At 41.1% G+C, this 17,561-nt stretch overlaps 1 protein-coding gene across 1 annotated transcript in view; it reads left to right on the top strand.

The window, feature by feature from the left end:
- The window catches only part of LOC143038525 (uncharacterized), a 92,217-nt gene that overhangs the window by 59,338 nt on the left and 15,318 nt on the right, over positions 1-17,561 (top strand). Inside the window, exons 2-4 of the mRNA XM_076207827.1 lie at positions 7,444-8,092; positions 13,863-13,961; positions 15,211-15,322. Of these exons, the coding sequence (XP_076063942.1) occupies positions 7,444-8,092; positions 13,863-13,961; positions 15,211-15,322 (860 nt within the window). The remainder of the gene's footprint in view (positions 1-7,443; positions 8,093-13,862; positions 13,962-15,210; positions 15,323-17,561) is intronic.

The following is a 17,561-nucleotide window of genomic DNA, read 5'->3' as shown; positions in this document are numbered from 1 at the left end:
TACAAACCGCGCCACCGAGTGTGTGTGTGTGTGTGTGTGTGTGTGTGTGTGTGTGTGTGTGTGTGTGTGTGTGTGTGTGTGTGTGTGTGTGTGTGTGTGTGTGTGTGTGTGTTTAATTCACCATGGTCTTGGATCGCGTGCTAGATTCGTGATTGACAGCTATTACCCTCCCGAATGAGAGCTCAGAGCTCATATGTAATCGATCTATGGGTAACAATGTGACTTTGCACACACACACACACACACACACACACACACACACACACACACACACACACACACACACACACACACACAACTCCCCGCCCACGAGAGTTGGAGTAACTGCTCGCAGCGCAACGATACTAAAAGTATTTCAGCCCTGGGCGGGATTCGAACCTGGGCCGCTGGAATAACGGTTACGAACGCAACCACTGTGCCGTCGAGCCGTGTAGTGTGTGTGTGTGTGCGTGTGTGTGTGTGTGTGTGTGTGTGTGTATGTGTGTGCGCGCGCGCGCGCGTGTGTGTAGGTCGTTTCAGTCACTTTTGAAATATTCCGAGGAAGCAAACATTCATCCGGTTAATTGAATCGCAAATGTGGAACGCGGATCTCTTCATCCTGTCTTATTTCCCTCCCGAGCCTTGAGAGGAAGGAAAAAGTAGTCCGTGTGAGGCAGACCCATTGACGTCGGTCTTACAACAACGGTAAATATGATGTCGTCTATTAAGTGGAGGGTGAGAGAAATTAAACCAAGATGTGAAGGAGAGTGAACCTTAGAGTTTTTGGCACGAAGCGTGGATCTCGGACCAGACCCCAGAAGAAGGAAGGTGGAATTGGACGGAAAAGATGTGAAAGCGACGGTAGTGGTGGTGGTGGGGAGGAGGAGGGGGAGGGAGAGGGAGAGGGACGTTGGAGAAGAATTCTAAGGGGCAGTTACACATACAGGAAATGTAGTTTCTACGCCACGGATAAATTGAAATAGGATCTGAATTGTCGACCGGGGACTGAAGACGACGTTGAATTTTGGAAAAAGGATGAAAGATTCCTTAGTCTAGGTGCAATATCAGTTGTCAGCGTTGTGACTTTCTGTGTTGCACCATAGTAATGAAATAAATTTGAGTTGAAAGAAATTTAGTTGTATAAATCGAGTGCAAGTGTGTAAGATTTCGCTTAGCTAAATGAAATCGCTTTGCGAAATGGACAAGGAATACTTGTGAGTTAGGCGATAGAATAGACTCAGATGGACGGGTAGCTACTACTACTACTACCACCACTATTACTACTACTACTACTATATCTTTACTTTTATTACTATTACCATTACTATGCTATTGTTATTTTTTGCTATAAGATCAACGTGGAGGCGGAGCATGCCGACAGGAGACCTTTTGGTCCATAACTAGGTGTGTGTCGTGAAGAAGCTTCTGCCTGGGAGTTGCCCTGCCCTGCGGAAGACCAAAGTAGTTGGACAAAGCAGATCTTTCAAGGCCGATCCCTCGTGAGGGCAAACGGGAACGCCAAAGAAGGGAGCGTCCCTTCAAGGGCTCAGAAGCCCAAGAAAGTCCCAATGGCTTAGGCAGCTCCTCGATTTTGACTCTTACGGGCAGAGTCAAGTCCCTTGGAAGAAATGACTTAGGCAGCCATCAAGAGACCTATGGAAACAGGGCTCCCTGATTTTGACTCTTAAGGGCAAAGAGACAAGTCCCATGGAAGAAATGGCTTGGGCAGCCATCAAGGGACCTATGGAAACAGGGCTCCCTGATTTTGACTCTTAAGGGCAAAGAGTCAAGTCCCATGGAAGAAATGGCTAGGGCAGCCATCAAGGGACCTATGGAAACAGGGCTCCCTGATTTTGACTCTTAAGGGCAAAGAGTCAAGTCCCATGGAAGAAATGGCTAGGGCAGCCATCAAGGGACCTATGGAAACAGGGCTCCCTGATTTTGACTCTTAAGGGCAAAGAGTCCAGTCCCTGAGACAACATGGTCTGGGCATCCATGTTAGGAAAAACCAAGACTTCGCCGGTCGGAAGGTCCAGTAAGACTCCATCAAGGTAACGAAACGGACAGGAGCTTCGGCTGTTTCGAGAGGGATTTCGGTTATCCGCAAGCCGGCTGCGATGTCGGCCATCTTCCCCTTGCCTCCCTGAAGAGCTGCTAGGGTTCCTTTCGTGGCTGGCGCCTTGTAAGATTCCTCCGGTACTCTATGAATAGTGAAGTTCCTTCTCGAAAAAGGTCACTAAAAAGACCTTATGAACTTTTTGAAGAGGGCTGCGTATACGGGCAATTGAAAAGGCTATTGAAAAGGACTTCGCATGTGAGCTTTATATGTACGGGCTAAGGTTTTCGAGAAAAGGTCACAGAAAAGACCTTCATTGCACTGAAAAGCGTTTATAGGCTTCTCTGAAATGAGCTTTGCAAATGAACTTTAAATGAAGCTAACTTTTACGAAAAAAGGTAATTGAAAATACCTTCAAGGGACTGATAAGGCCTTCTGCGCACTGAAAAGCGCCTATGAGCCTCTTTGAACTGGCTTCTTAAATAGGCTTCAAAAGAATGGGCTAAATTTTACGAGAAAGGGTAATTGAGAAGGTCTTCAGCGCACTGAAAAGCCTCTAGGTCACTGAAAAGCGATTGTGAGCTTATTTTAAATGGGCTTCGTAAGTGGGCTAAAATGAATAGGCTGAAAAGATTTTTGGGCTTTTTGAGTGGGCTAGCGAGAGCCTTAAGCCAGCAAACCGATAGAAATTATTTGGGGTTTATTTTATCTATGGACTATCCCACAGCTGAATAACATCTGACTTCTCCCTTAAGAGTGATTTTGGTTCAATGGGCTTGATAATATTATTAAAATTTTATTTTTGTCTAAGTTAAATCCCTAAACTGTACAAAATCACTTGGTATGAGCAAAAAATATATATACAAAAAATGTCCTTACCAAAACCGTGAACAGACTAAACTGTACCATCCAGTACACACACACACACACACACACACACACACACACACACACACACACACACACACACACACACACACACACACACACACACACACACACACACACACACACACACACACACACACACACACACACACACACACACACACACACACACACACACACACACGTGCGTGCGTCTCTGTGTGTGTATTGTGCGTGTGTGTGTGGGGGTGGGTGGGTGTGCGTGCGTGCGTATGTGTTTGTGCATATAGTTAGGTCGTAGAAAAAGTGGGAGCGGAGGAAAAGAACTGCCACCCCTAACGGGATCGTAACAAATCACAATAACGAAGAAAACGGATTAGATTTGAGTTGGGGATGGAGTGGAAGTAATGGACCGGAACGGTTTAGACGTTGATGAATACGAATCTACAGGAAAGAGAACGGGAATGGTCATTTCCCTGTGAAGCTGAGGACTGCATCGTTTGTTAGACACTCTGGAGCGCCCTCAGGTTCCAAGGAGCTCTCGGTGGAGTCTCGTGATCTCTCACGTTCTCACGAGGAAGCCACACTGAATTGAGGCTGGGCTGCATCTGACAGATCGTCAGGTTCTGGGGCTGTTGTGGCCTTACTTCTCATATTCTTAGAACTTCATATACACCTGATAATGTACCGAGCTGTAGGTACTGGCAACAGGATAGGGTCCTAACCCTATTAGGTGCCAACATCGGCTTCGTCAACAAGATCTATTGAACAAAAGTGGGCGCCCCAAACTTCAGCAATGATGTCAGAGCCATCCAAATCTATTTTTTTACATTGTTCATTAATACAGTTTTATTTGTAAAAGATCATTTTAATCGGGGGTAACTTGCAGTATACAGAAATATATTAGGTATCCAAAAACGAAGTATGTATTTTGATTCAGATGGTTTGTTTGTCAAGCTTGGAGGTTTGCAGGTGTACATTGTTCATAATACAGTACTCTTGTGTCGTTGATGGGCTCTGTAATAGAAGATCCCAAGCATTGGAGTCTCTTTGAACTTTTTTAGCTGAGATTTGGTGAAATTAACAACGTAAGATATGTCATTTCACTGTGTTGAAGAATACACGGAAGAAAGAAGCAATAGAAGTAAAGAAAGATTCGACCTCTACTGCCCAACAGCTCAGTAGCGTCTGAGAATATAATTTCCGTTAAGTTGGACCAGATGTTGAAGTAAGACCAAGACTTCTTGACTTTTAACCCATTAATGCCCGGGGTCTCTCCTCAGTTGAAGGAAATCACTTTGCGTTAACTGGAATAGAACTGTGGGCAAGGTTGTCCTACAAGTATCTGCGTATGTGTTGAGAATAAAGAGTTCTCTGAAGTTTTTCATCTGTATTTATAGTGACGGTTTGACTCGAAAGTCACATGACAGCTAAGTGGCCTAAGAAGTTAAGGTGTCTCGACAGGAATATCTGGTGATATAGGTACACTTGGGAGGGAAAAGAAATCTTCGACACTGTATTCCCTTGCATTCATGATAAATGGGTTTTCATTCGTTCTCTACTACAAAATAGGCTCCTTTATTTCTGTTTTTTGGGGGAACAACAGACAGTTTCTTCATATGTGACAATATATGTGTGTGTGTCTGTGTGTCTGTGTCTGTATGTTTGTCTAAGTAAAGCAAACATCCTTGCAAGGATAGTGTCCGATTATTGCCTGTAGTCTTTTGCATACTTCTGTGTTTAATTGTGTATATAGTATGAAATAACGTTAGATGAAACTCGTAGAAAAACGGAGAAAAGACGTTAATTTTACATATACAGTACTTAAACGGTTAAAAAAAAGAGATTAGGATTTTTAATGCAGGTCATGTAGGGTCGTGTGGATGGATGGCTGAGTCACAATAGATTATCGTGAAAAACCATTCGGATGATGAGGTCACTTAATTGTGTTGACCGTGGATATATATAACGGACTACAGTGAGAGGCCTCGCCATATTTCAACCCCATTTTCAAGAAAGTAGAAATGAAATATAAATAGTACGAAAATGATGACCGTTTTATGCTTCTTCGCTCTTTCCTTTGGACGAAGGTATAGCGCTCGCAAAGTTTTAAGATCTGAACCAGATTAGTTCGCTTTTATCCTCCGAAAAGAAAGTTGGTAATATGTCTGAACAATGTATTGGAGAAGCCTGGAAGAAACAACGTAATCAGTTCCAGATATATTATTCAAACATCTCATTTGTTACGCTAGCAATTGGAATACAAGATTACTGTAAGAATCGTAGAAGCCTAATTGCCAAGGCTGCAAAAGGTTATGAAGAGAAATTCATAATGTAAGTATTACAAGGTTCCTTCGGATACAAAGCTCTCGCACTTTTGCAAATACATAGCTGGGCGTAGCTTATTTTTCTATTATAATTTTCCATATATATATATATGTATATGTATATATATATATATATATATATATATATATATATATATATATATATATATGCGTGCGTGTGTTTTTGTGTTTTATCTGTTTGTGTTTTTGCTTTTGTTTTTTGTCCCAGTCAAACCCCCGAAAGTAGGGCTGGTCGGATGTGGTTGTACAACCTAAGGGAAGAATTAAAATTAGTCTGTGGGTTTAGAACAATAAAATTGCTGTTCACGTATTCAAAAATCATTAGTTTGTATTAAAAGATGGACACCCTTATTGTTAACGACGATAATTGCAATATTAATCACCCACACATACACGCAAACATATACACACGCACACACACACATACATACATACATACATACATACATACATACATATATACACACTAGATACTGCGAGATACAAAGACGAGACACCATGAGCGTAGCTCCCCTTCCCATAAGATACAACTAGGTAAACACACACACACACACACACACATGTATATATATATATATATATATATATATATATATGTATATATATATATGTATATATATATATGTATATATATATATATATATATATATATATATATATATATATATATATATATTGTGTGTGTGTGTGTGTGTATGTGTATGTGTGTGTGTGTGTGTGTGTGTGTGTGTGTGTGTGTGTGTATGTATGTATGCACATATGTATACATCTGTATGTATACATATACATATGTACTCACCAAAAGCCCGTCCCTCAATATAACTTAATAGTAGCGTCGAATCACTGACCACCGCTCCCATCTCAGCGCCTTTGAAATGAGGGATCGCCCTGTCTCCTCCCACATTCCTTCGATCAAATATAGATGTAAATATAAATGTAAATATAAATGTGAATAGTGTATATATTGTGTATAAACTGAAAGGTTTAAACGTGTGTATGATGTAAGAGTTTGTGTTCTTACCGAAGAAAGTTTGACCATGAAAATAGCTGAAGTGACGTTGGTCACATTGTAATTTGAGCCAATAAGCAGAATTTGTTACTGGATGCGCAAGTTTATTCAAATTGAGTTCCTCATGTCCCTTGTTTGTGGTTTTCCTACTTTGAATGAGTGTTTAGTGTGTCTTTGTTTATCTTAACTATTTTATTCTAATCACTGCATGTTAAGTGGAAAGATAGCCAGGATAGATGTTTACATCTGGAGATGAAACAGTCTTGCCTTAAGAACAATATTCTTACGATGAACGATGTAGATACAATGGGAACCAAGAAGGCAGTACTCAGATCAGCATGGGGAGTCTGCAGAAGGTGTTTGACATCGTCTGGGACGGACGTACTTGCAACCGAAGTTATCACGTCATATGGTCCCTGAAACTGTGTCATAGCGTTGTTGTTTTTTCCAGAGACTTTTCGGGATCTTGGGTTGTTCTCTCCGATAAAACCGGTCCAAATTGATACCACTCTTTCCTTGTGGAGGTCTGTAACTAGGACCGGTAAATTTTTATATATGTTCAGGCGACTTTGGTGTAATGTAGGAGCCAGATGAATACTATAGAAATAGATCCTGGTTTATCGTGTAACAAGAAAGGAAAAGAACAGTTCGAGCTTGATGGATGTTATCGAGTTGTTGGATGTACCAGGGATGCTAGTGGCAGAGCTGCTCATTTATAAAACTGCGAAAGCTGTTCATCCCGGGTGGATGGCAACCGTTTACTGCTTATACTGATTAAATGGGAAGTTATCTAGGATGTAACGGAAATTAGATATGCAATATATACATGTTGCGATGCAAACTTAAAGTCACCCGTAACAATGTACAATTTTCTCTGACGAGGGAGTGACGGACACCGCAGAGTTTTATATATAGATAAATAATTAATAGACGCAAACTGCTCCGGCTGTTGGGCGAGCACCGGGCAAGGGAGGTTATATTAGTAATATTACCACTGTGCTCTCAAAAAAAGATTATAAGTTTGACGCCACCAACTACAAACAAATAAAAAAAACGATAATGCAGAAAGTTGTTCTGTTGTCCTATCTTGCAATGTAGGCATAAGATGTCTAAGATCATTTATTTCTTTGTATAAAACAAGGTTCATTTTCTTAATTTAAGTAATTCGTATTTCCTTCTTTCAGACAAACAATGGAGACTTCTTCATCTAGTAGTAGTCATGAGGCCGGCGAAGGTCCTCAGCTACACATGGAGGGACATGAGGACCTCGACCTACTGAAACAGGAGATCGCCGAGGCTTCCACCGAAGAAAAGAAACTGTCAACCAACTCGTCGGCCCTCCAGTCTTCACTGACGTCACTTCCGGACGACGAGCATCCCTCCGAATTGGGCGAGAGCATGCACGAAGACATCGAACTGGGAGATGACGAGAGCTTGGTCGAAGACTGTCAAGAGGAGGAGGAGGAGAAGGAAGACGCTGAACAAGAAACCTCACCCGAGGACTCCACCGAGACTTCCCAAGACCTTCCCAAAGACAAAGAGGAAGAGGACACATCCGCAGAAGACCCCGTTGTCCAACGACCACCAAGTCCGATTGACGAATCTTCTTGGGTGTTGGTGGACGAAAGACAGGTCGAAAGTGAGGAAAGTGAACGGACAGAAAGTGCTATAGATTCTGAACTTTTGAACACGCTGGTCTACCGGAAATTCATTGCTAGTCGAGACCTGACTCAGAAATTAGTGGAAATCGGCCTCGGTGCAGTGCTCTCGGACAAGGACAGTTTGAACAGCCCCGACATGTGCAAGTCGATAGTGTTCATTCACGCAAGCTCGGTATGATATGATTTACTCGTTTGTGGATTACTGTGAGGCATAAAGATGCATGTATGTGGAAGTAAATAACATCTCGAATCAAGAGGACTTGATTGTATTGAAGCATCATGATAGTACTAATGCATACAAATGACTATAAACCCATTGAGTTTAGTTATGCAGATATATTTCTAAATGTAATAATATTTATTGTTAAACAATTGTTGCACGAAATATGCACTTAGTAATGAAAAGTGTATTTGTACAGTGCTTAGAATCATATGAAACAAACTCTTGTCTGCATTAGTATAATCTAGATAAGAGTTTCTTGATCCTAGAAACGCAGTTGCGTCCCTCGGGGTTGGAGTGAGGTTGTCGAAATCCCCATAGGGCAACAAGCCTGTAGAGACTCTAATTTGGGAACAAAATACTAAAAGTCCACGTGTTATTGCTTAGTAACTTGTATTTTGTGGGAAGTGTGGCTTGCTAGAAATTTATTTAATTCCATCGTATTTGTAAGTATTGATACGTTAACTTGTTGACTGTTGAAGAAGAAGCCCTAGGTGTCGGTATGATTTCAAGTGTCCTAGAAAGCTGTTCTAAACATTGCATCCACCGAATATCGTTATGAATTAGCAGAAAATTATTTTTACCTTTAGGCATTGTTGGCAATTATTGTTGTTGTGGGGAGATATGAAAGAGAAGCTAATTATGAGAGTGGTGAAAAGGGGACAAGTTTCCCTCTTCCATGCCTAGCCATCTCACTTTGCGGGCTTCGGCTGAACGGATGAAAAGATGTCGTTTTCGCTGTTGATTTATTTTACTATTCAGTACTATGGCACACACAGAATATTGTCCTCGTAGTATAAATGTGACGTGTTTGTTGTGTTGGCAAACTATCGCAATGTCCCTCAGTCGTACCTCCACGTCTGGAGCCTTCATGTCCTTCATTCCTTTATCTCGAAAAGCATCTTGCATCGCTTCACCTTTTTAGGTTATAGTGATGGGTGATTTAAGAAATATCAGTACATTTTTTTTTTCTTGAATTAATTGGAGTAAATTCCAAGACTGGTTCCGCCGATGTCCCACTTTTAACAAATAACAAAGGCGTAGTGATCAACGATGGGGGACCTGAATATGGTCGTCCTTCGAGACGGTTGTCGGAGGGAATCATCTCCCCGCCGCTCATATTGAGATCCCTTCAACACACTCGCATTCATCCGGAGGCGGAGCCCCAAGGGTCCGGCACTCGGTCACTGGACGGTGTCCCAGGTCTTGTCAACTTCGACTGTCTTCCTTCTATTCTTTCCTATACGGAGAGCTGAATGCCGGTGACTGTTCACATTTTCCAAGCAAGCGATGACATAGAAATAAATCTATACTAGTACATCCTGTGCAACACTTTTTTTTGAGAAATGTATGTAAAGTCCACTCTGGAAGGAGACTTTGGTCCGTTGTCTGTGTGGTATTCATTGTCACCAACTAGCAAGAATAGTAGTAAACAGCTCTTTCTCTTTGGGGCATTATGGCACCAAAGAGACGGAGTCGAAGAAATTATAAAAAGGAGACTGGAGAGAGGCAGAATGGAGGGATAGTTTGAATTTTAAAGCATTCAGTTGTCTTTTTTTAATGAAGATTAGTCTCCATTTATAAAAGAATGCCAAGTGACTGGTCGGTAAACTCTAAAATATCAGTTTCCTTCATTTATATGTAACACAGTGACTGATGTATTATAACTTGGTGTAAGAATAGCGTATGTATATATATATATACAGTATGTATGTATATATAGATAAAGATATAGATAAAGATATATAGATAAAGATATATAGATATAAAGATATATAGATAAAGATATATAGATAAAGATATATAGATAAAGATATATATCATATATATATATATATATATATATATATATTATATATATATATATATATACAGTATATGTATAAAGTATTGAATGCTCGCTAGCCGAGCGTGTACGAGCGTCGCTACTTGCGGCGGAAATCGAAGTGACGGCAGTCCAAATCCTGCCACCAATGAGTTAGACCAAGGGCATGGTTCATTAAATTCCACGCTAGAAAGGGCACCGTCCTAGGTTCCTGATAGCAGGAGTTCGCGACGTTTAACCGAATCTTATTATCTATACACCACTATAGTATTCAGAGGTGTGATCCCAATTGTACCTCTGATTTGTGCGTTGGTACCAATCAGCCCACTGTCCTAAAATAAGCTGATTAAATTCGTGTGTGCCGAAATCACTAGCGGCATCATTATAGCAAAGACGTTAACTGAGATCAAATGAGTCCTGTTAGCTCGAGGTTCTACGTTAAGCCGAGCGAAATCTGCATTGTGCCGAAGAGGTTAATGCTCTTTCTTAATCTCTCAAGACTTCCTTCCCACCCAGCCCCGTCCATCCTACATCTTTTCTTGAAGAACCTGCAGCATTTCATCATGAAATAATCTCCCTCACAACTTGTGTATATAGCGTTCGTGTTTTTTCAACACATGAACAGCGTTTATTTTCCCTGTAATCCTTCCATCTCTTACCACACTTTTTACCGCGCCCCCAACACTTCAACATCGTAACAGATTACAGTGGATTAAAGTCGTCATACTTTACTATTGTAATTCTCGTACACTGTATTCCCGCTATATGTTTCTCCTTGCCCACAATTTCAGAATTTGATTCAGAAATTTGTTTTCTCTCTTACATCCTGTGTAAGACCTATCCATTGAATTTCTTAATTCTGTCGTCATCATCTTTCTCAAAGAAAAACTTGTTTTCCTTCGTACTAAACACCATGTTATCGTATTTTCCTAGTATTTTTAAGCCTAATTCCCAGCTTGCCTCGTCCAGTCGAACATTCCTGTATCTTTTGCACATATTCTTTGCACGTTCTTTGCATATGTATCCCACCATACCACCATTCTCTTGTTTTCCTTCACTCTCACTCGCAACATTTTGGGAGACGGTGGAACACTGTTTAGAATGTGTTGTAATTGATACAAGACGATTTTATTCTTGTCTAATGATTAAAACCCTCTACTAGATAAAATCGCTCGACGTTTTATGTAACAATAAATGTCGTGCGCCATTTTGACGGAGAAGTTGAATATCACCAACTCCTTCCAATACTCCTCCCCGTAAGGTCCCATTGTTTTTTTTTTATGTATCTTTATATTTTGTTCATTCATTTTGCATTAATTATACTTATCCCCTCTTTGCTTCTCTTATCATCAGGTCCATTCTTTCAACTATATTCTTGACTCTTGGTTTGCATGTAACGTACAAAACTTGAGCTCAAATGCCTAGAAGATACTCTTTGCATTTCTTCACCGGTACAAGCTTTTACGTTCAGGTGGCTGTGCTTGTGTGATGTATTGAGATGGATGAGTAAAGATGAGGGTTGTAGCTTAGAACTGTGTTCTTTTCACTTTCGTAATATCCAATTCTAACATGTGCGACATGAGGGCCATAACCCCCCCAGTTTTTTAGCTGGCCCTCCCACATTCATAGTCCTAGAATCGCCACTGGTGCGACAATCTACCACCTGTACCAAACAATACATCCACACAAAAACACACTAATAACTAGATCACAAAGCAAGTTCTTCAAGACAGACCACTAAAGCCCTTACTCTACCGAACCCACCCTCCAGACATCAGCCTCAAAGAAAAATATTTTCCGAGAGAAGTAAGAACCACAATAGCACACATTTGCACAGGGGTACTGTTAGGTATTAAGTAACGTTATAGAATAGATCTGGTTACAGATCCAAACTGCCCTAGGTACAGCTATCATACAAAGGACGCAGTTCGTTTCACACTAATCGACTTTTCGCCGTGCGCCGTCCACGACATGACGCCGTGCTCTCAAATAACCGTAGGTGTCTATAGACGCTTTCACACGTGATTGTGGCTGTGACGTGTGAAAGCGTCCATAGACACCCATGGTTATTCGAGAGCACGACGTCGTGTCGTGGACGGCACATAGTGAAAAGTCGATACATGTGAAACGAGTCTAACTGTTTCTAGACAACAGCACAACACTTTTTCTTTGTGTGACCTATGGACCTGCCCGGTGGCTGTTACGGCTTACCTGAGAGCGGTGGGTCTTCTGCAAGAGAGACCTGGGCCAACGGATTAATTGATACAACCTCTCCCCACATCAAAACTAAGAATACATTAATCATTTATGTGTTCACAATAAGATAGAGGTTTGATAGATCTTATTTATACTGTCCAGCGGGACAACACGATTATTTGTCTGTCTCAAGGATTTGGACATGTTCATTTACACACGACGTGAGGTGTGGCTGTATGATGCTGGTCATCTTTGTCGCGGCAGTCATCATCACAAACCAGAGTCTTCTAGTCTAGGGTTCTCACGTTACTTTTCAAGACACTTCAAAGACCTCAATTGCAAGCGTGATAAAATTACGGTGCTGCTTGAATATTCGAATCGTCATGTTTCCTGCGAAGTATAATTTCGCTTCGACAGACTATTAAGTTCTACGCATTTTCACACAAGCATAACACCACGACAATCGGATTGTCAGTCCATTTATAGTTTATCGCATAGATTTCTTCCTTCTTCGTTTTACTCCCAGTTCCCTCTCAGGGAATCGTTTCCTCCCCTTTCGCTAGTAATCAGCATTTGGCCCAAATCCTTCGTCTTTTACTTCCGGATCCTAAAAAATACGCTCGCCGCTAGCGTACGCTCCACACACAACTACTCTGCCATTGATCTCACAGTTGAGTCCTTAGCCAAAGTCTGTTTGCCTCCGTCATACAACAGCTTTCTTCCTTCCACTCTCCAACCTTATTTAGACCTCATATTTGACGATAAGAAAGACAAATACAAGAGTAGGAGCGTAGTAAGTGTTATTTCGTAGACTTAGCGGACCTTGCTGATCTCAAACTGGGCTCTGATTTTTGGGACTTTGTTATTAGCGCGCCGACCATTACTCAGGCAAAAACGTACCTGCATCAGCCTGATAGGAAATGTGACAATGAAAGATGTGAAGAAGACCATTGAGGCGGTTTTTATTCATGATATTTGGTCCCACACCCCCGTTCTTTTCTTCCTATGTATCTGTCTGGAAGCACGATCAGGCCTTACTCAAAGAGATTTTCCTCCGTTTTCTGTGATTTTGCACCTCTCCAGTCCCATTCTTCTCTTTTCTACATCCAAATAACGGTGTGGTCTTTGAACACATTATACTCTTTTAATTCCTCATACCATGAGACTATGCTTATATGAGTATACACGTGTTGTGCGCTCTCGTGTGTATTGTAGTGAGCTTGTGTTAAGTGTATTCCTTTAGCTCAATCGGAAGAGCTTTTGCTTAAAAACAGAACTTCAGAACGGTTCCGCCTCTGTGCGTCGTTCCTGTTTTCAGGTGTGATTAAGTCGATTCTTTGCCACTAGACTCGGTAGAATTCCTCCATATCCCCCCTCATTTTCCTCCTCCCCCCCTCCACCTCTCCCTAGGAGTTATGATTTCCGTTCTCACTGTAGAAAAAATACGTAGGCCTATGTTTGCGAGCGAACGCGTGTATGTGTATTCATACTCTAGAAGAAGCAATATACGTGAGAAGATTTGCGCGCGGGAGATGTGTAGGGTTGAATGGGCGAGTTGTGTGCGCACGGCTGTACTTCCCAATAAAATACAGAAACACCTGAAATAGTGACCCCGTATACTGCACATTTACGAAGTAATGACGTTCTTTGTATGATATTTTTATTTTATTGTTGTCCTCTAATATCTGTTTTGTTCACCAGGTAACCGATGGCGATGACGAAGAAGGACAGGAAGGAGAACTACCCTTTCCCCTCCGACCCACAGCCAACGCCTGGGCTGGTGTTTATGCTGGAGCGAAGGTGAGGGATCGTGTATGCGCGCATGCGCTACGACATAACTGACGTCATATCGCCATTCGTGAATTTAATTATGTAAATATAATTTTCGTTGCTCTATATTTGTTATATTTTTATATGCATTAATTGGCTTACAGTGAAAAGGATTTTTATAAATAAGATTACAGTAAAGCAACGAGTTATATTTACGTAGGCAAATTAACTCCGCTATAGTAACATATTTTGTAAATATTATTGTGTTTAACAGTTAACCAAGTGATTTTATTCAACTGAGAAGGAGGCGTCACTGTAGTAAAGGAGTTAAGGGATTCATGTACAGTCAATATTTACAGACATTATTGGAATTATTTCATTGATACTGACAGGTTGATATAAGATCAACTAAAATGGCATCCAGAGATAACTCAGTTGATAAGGGAAGCATGATTGTCATTAATGGAACCATTGATAGTATGAGGAGCCTTTTCAATCGTATTTCGACTAACTCCTCCGCCTGTTCTTCCCCAGAACAGAATTTATAAAGAAGGTCACAATGTTGAAAGGATTAATGCAGTGACTCTAATAATAGTGGAGGATATTTTCGCACTTAGCACGGGGTAATGTCAATCGTTAGTCCTAAAATTCATAACCGATTTCTCAAAAGCAGAAATAACTGAATTTATTGTGGTATTACTGTTTGATGAAATATCACCAGGAAGGCCAAATTAATCTTTGTATTCGCTTCACATTAACTAGTAAACAATATCAAGATGTATTGAGATAACGAGCTCTTTGCTAAGAACGATTTTGAGAGAATTGGGAAGGGGGGGATGATGTCCTAAAGGAGTTGGGAACCACGTGGCTCAGGGGATTAGAAAAATCGTCTAACCCAGTGCTTCTCAACGTGGAGCGTACGCCCCACAGGTGGGCAATTCTTTTTTTTTTTTTTTTTTTCAGGTGGGCAATTCAGTTTTTCAGGTGGGCAATATGATTTTAAGGGGGGCAGTTAAGGGCAACTGAGGAAGTTTGGGTCAAAATATTTTATTTTTATTTTATTTTAACATATTTTTTTATGCCTTGTTCTTTTGAAATGGTTTTAAACCAAGGTTTTATGCTTTTTCAGCTGAAAGGGAGTTTATTTTTCAAATGATAAGAATTGTATATCACCACATGGGGGATATCAGAATTTTAAAGGTGATTAGGTGGGGCGTGGCCAAAGAAAAACTTGAGAACCACTGGTCTAACCTGAAACCCCCTCATTGTGTCTGTGTAGGTCAACGTTGGCGTTGAGGAACAGGCGGGCCTCTACGTCGCCTCCGTCAGAGTATGGCACCGGGACCTCCTCTCCGCTCTTTCAGCACTCCAAAGCCTCGTCCAGTCCACAGGTAAGTTATTCAGTATGTCAGAAAAGTTGAAAAAAAATTCTATTCTTAGCCGACTGAATTTATTTCTTAAAATAAATAGCATGAACGGTGAATAACTTCGATTTGTTTAGAAACGTTTCGCGATAACGTCAGCCATAGCAACATTTTGTCAGGGACCAATGATTAGTAATTCCAAATTTCGTCACTTCGACTGTATTTACTTCATATTTAAACACGAGGAGAACTCAAAACTGGTCACTGCTCCCCCTCTTTACTACTATCGGCCGTTGATATAGAAACAACCCCACACAAATACAACGTAGATATCAGCCCCAGATTTCTTTCCTGAGAGAGATCAGGGAAAGCATAAGGACCGTTGCCAGCTGCTGTAGAGGTGCGGGTTTCCAGTCAATAAAACTTGAAGCAACGATTAAGATCTAAAAAATTTATGTACGCAGTACGACGTGCGGTATCAATAGTAATGAAAATAAAAATTGCTCCCTCAAGTTTCACGAAGTGGAAAATCCGCAGTCCCACAGTGGTTGGCAGGTGCCCTCCGGCCCTCCCATAGATCTCTCCAGGATGAAACTTGGGACTTTTATCTGCGTCGTATCAATGTGGGACTGCTTCTGCGTCACGGTTGTGAGCTCTCCATGTGTGAAAATATGTAATGAATACAGTTGACTCTAATGAGAGATCTTGGCCCCATTCTGGAGACCGAGTGTCAGCCCCTCAGGGCTGCACCTCCTGATAGAGGTGAAAGGGGTAAACTAATTTTTAGAATGCATATCTGCGCTGTCCATTTTCTATGACCACCACAAGCAGGTACCTGTCGTGAGTCCCATATTAATAGTTTTGTTAGTGGAATTCCCTCAGTAAGACTTATTAGTTATATCACTACAATCATAATTATCATCATAATTATTATTCGCCGAAGATGTCTCAGGCGAAATAAGCCACGCCCCCATTTCATCCCAGACCAATAACAATCGCTTTTGACGGACGCTGATGGGGCAAAAGGAATGTACGGCCGTTGCAAGGTGGTTGTGATTGGCCAGGAAATATAGTAGGCGTAGTTTATTTCGCTTACGATCACGACGATGGCGGTATAATCATTATTGCCATCATCACCTATCATTACATACATTATTATTACTCAGTGTGGGGCGTCCCACCCTGATGTAGCCGGGGTCCGAATCCATCTCTTGAGTCAACAAACAACGGACGAGTACAATACAGTACAAGTGGTTAAAGGTACTGTACTACAAATACTATGAATATTTCAGCCTCGTAATTTTTCGTATCCCGAGCGAAGGTAATTGTTAGCAGACACTCGCTGCTTGTGTCCACAGTCTCTCGCCTTCATATTCTAAGGCTGACTTCCTTGGTAATAGTATTTTCGAGTATTTTTATAATATTCATTATATTGATCCGCTCAATCACCTAACGACTTTAAAACATATTTGCATAGCGAATGTTATTACATAAGTTAAGAAAGAAGGAGACTGCAAGAGACCACAAGGCCTACACTAGGCAGTTCATGTCCGTTACCACCTGTCATCCCCATCTATAGTTATCAAACCACAACCGATAGTTTCAGCGCTCACAACATGATTGCTAAGTCTATTCCATTTGTTGACCACTCTATTTGCAAACCATTTCTTGCCTATTTCTTTCTTAAATCTAAAATTGTGCCCTGTTGTCTTAATAAGATGATCTTGTCTGCATCACCCTTGTCAAAGCCCTTGATTCAATTGAACACCTCTATTAGATCACCTCCGCACTCTGCGTCTTTCTAGAGAATGTAAAATAAGGTGCTTAAGCCTGTGCTCGTAGGGTAAATTTCTGAGCCCATGTATGATTTTGGTCATTCTCCTCTATATTAATTCTAGTGAATTTATATTCATTCTATAGGACGGAAACCAAAACTACCGCATAGTCAAAGATTGGCCTAACACCAGATAGAGTTTGATAACTACCTCTGCACTTTTATTCGTAACTGGCCTAGTAATGAAACCTAATGCTCTGTTAGCTCTATTCTTGGCGCTAGTGCAGTTTCCAAGATTTAAGGTCAGGACTCACTAGCACTCCCAAGTCTCGCACTCAGTTTTCTCTAAAGTGGTGTTATCTAAGCTATATCTGCTTTCTGGGTTGTGTAAACCTACGTTTATCACACTGCATTTTGAGACATTGAAGTCCATTTGCCATCTCACCGACCATGTGAACAATTTGTTAAGATCTTGCAGTATCCCGGCGTCTT

This window comes from Oratosquilla oratoria, chromosome 24 (genome assembly GCF_046742065.1).
Source record: "Oratosquilla oratoria isolate Oo_2021 chromosome 24, ASM4674206v1, whole genome shotgun sequence".
NCBI lineage: Eukaryota > Metazoa > Arthropoda > Malacostraca > Stomatopoda > Squillidae > Oratosquilla > Oratosquilla oratoria.
The sequence above is the reverse complement of the archived record's forward strand: the minus strand, read 5'-3'. Positions and strand labels throughout refer to the sequence as shown.